Source organism: Rhagoletis pomonella, unplaced genomic scaffold (genome assembly GCF_013731165.1).
Source record: "Rhagoletis pomonella isolate Grant_MI unplaced genomic scaffold, Rhpom_1.0 Rhpom_scaffold_00006, whole genome shotgun sequence".
In the NCBI taxonomy this organism is placed as follows: domain Eukaryota; kingdom Metazoa; phylum Arthropoda; class Insecta; order Diptera; family Tephritidae; genus Rhagoletis; species Rhagoletis pomonella.
This window is the reverse complement of record NW_023458560.1, coordinates 347377-347747: the sequence shown is the minus strand read 5'-3', so window position 1 is coordinate 347747 and position 371 is coordinate 347377. Positions and strand designations below refer to the sequence as shown.

Genomic DNA, 371 nt, shown 5'->3' with positions numbered 1-371 from the left:
ATAATTGGAGTATTCACACTTGCTTGGTTATCTGGTTATGTGGATATTTTTTTAACTATGTATACAAAAATAAAATACACTAGAGAATAATAATTTTTAACCAGATAACATGGGAGGCCCGAATACCCCTTATATCTTTTACAAGTACAATACAATAACTTATTCTTTATAACATATTTTTCAGACTAATGACTGGTTCGACGTCATGAACGTCAGGGTTGCGTATCCTGACACAAGACCGCGGACACACGCATATGGTCTAGCTCTGGAAGTCCAAAATGACATTCTGCAAAGAATGGCGGATATGATGGCGGATATGCGAGCCATCGGAAAAACTAATCCCCTAACTTTTCAGAAAGGTAATAATTGTA

General features: G+C 36.4%; 1 protein-coding gene across 1 annotated transcript in view; it reads left to right on the top strand.

Moving 5' to 3' along the window:
• LOC118741504 overlaps nucleotides 1-209 on the top strand; it is a 10991-nt gene extending 10782 nt beyond the window's left edge. The window contains exon 3 of the mRNA XM_036473504.1: nucleotides 185-209. Coding sequence (XP_036329397.1) covers nucleotides 185-209 — 25 coding nt within the window. The remainder of the gene's footprint in view (nucleotides 1-184) is intronic.
• The last annotated feature ends 162 nt before the right edge of the window (nucleotides 210-371 follow it).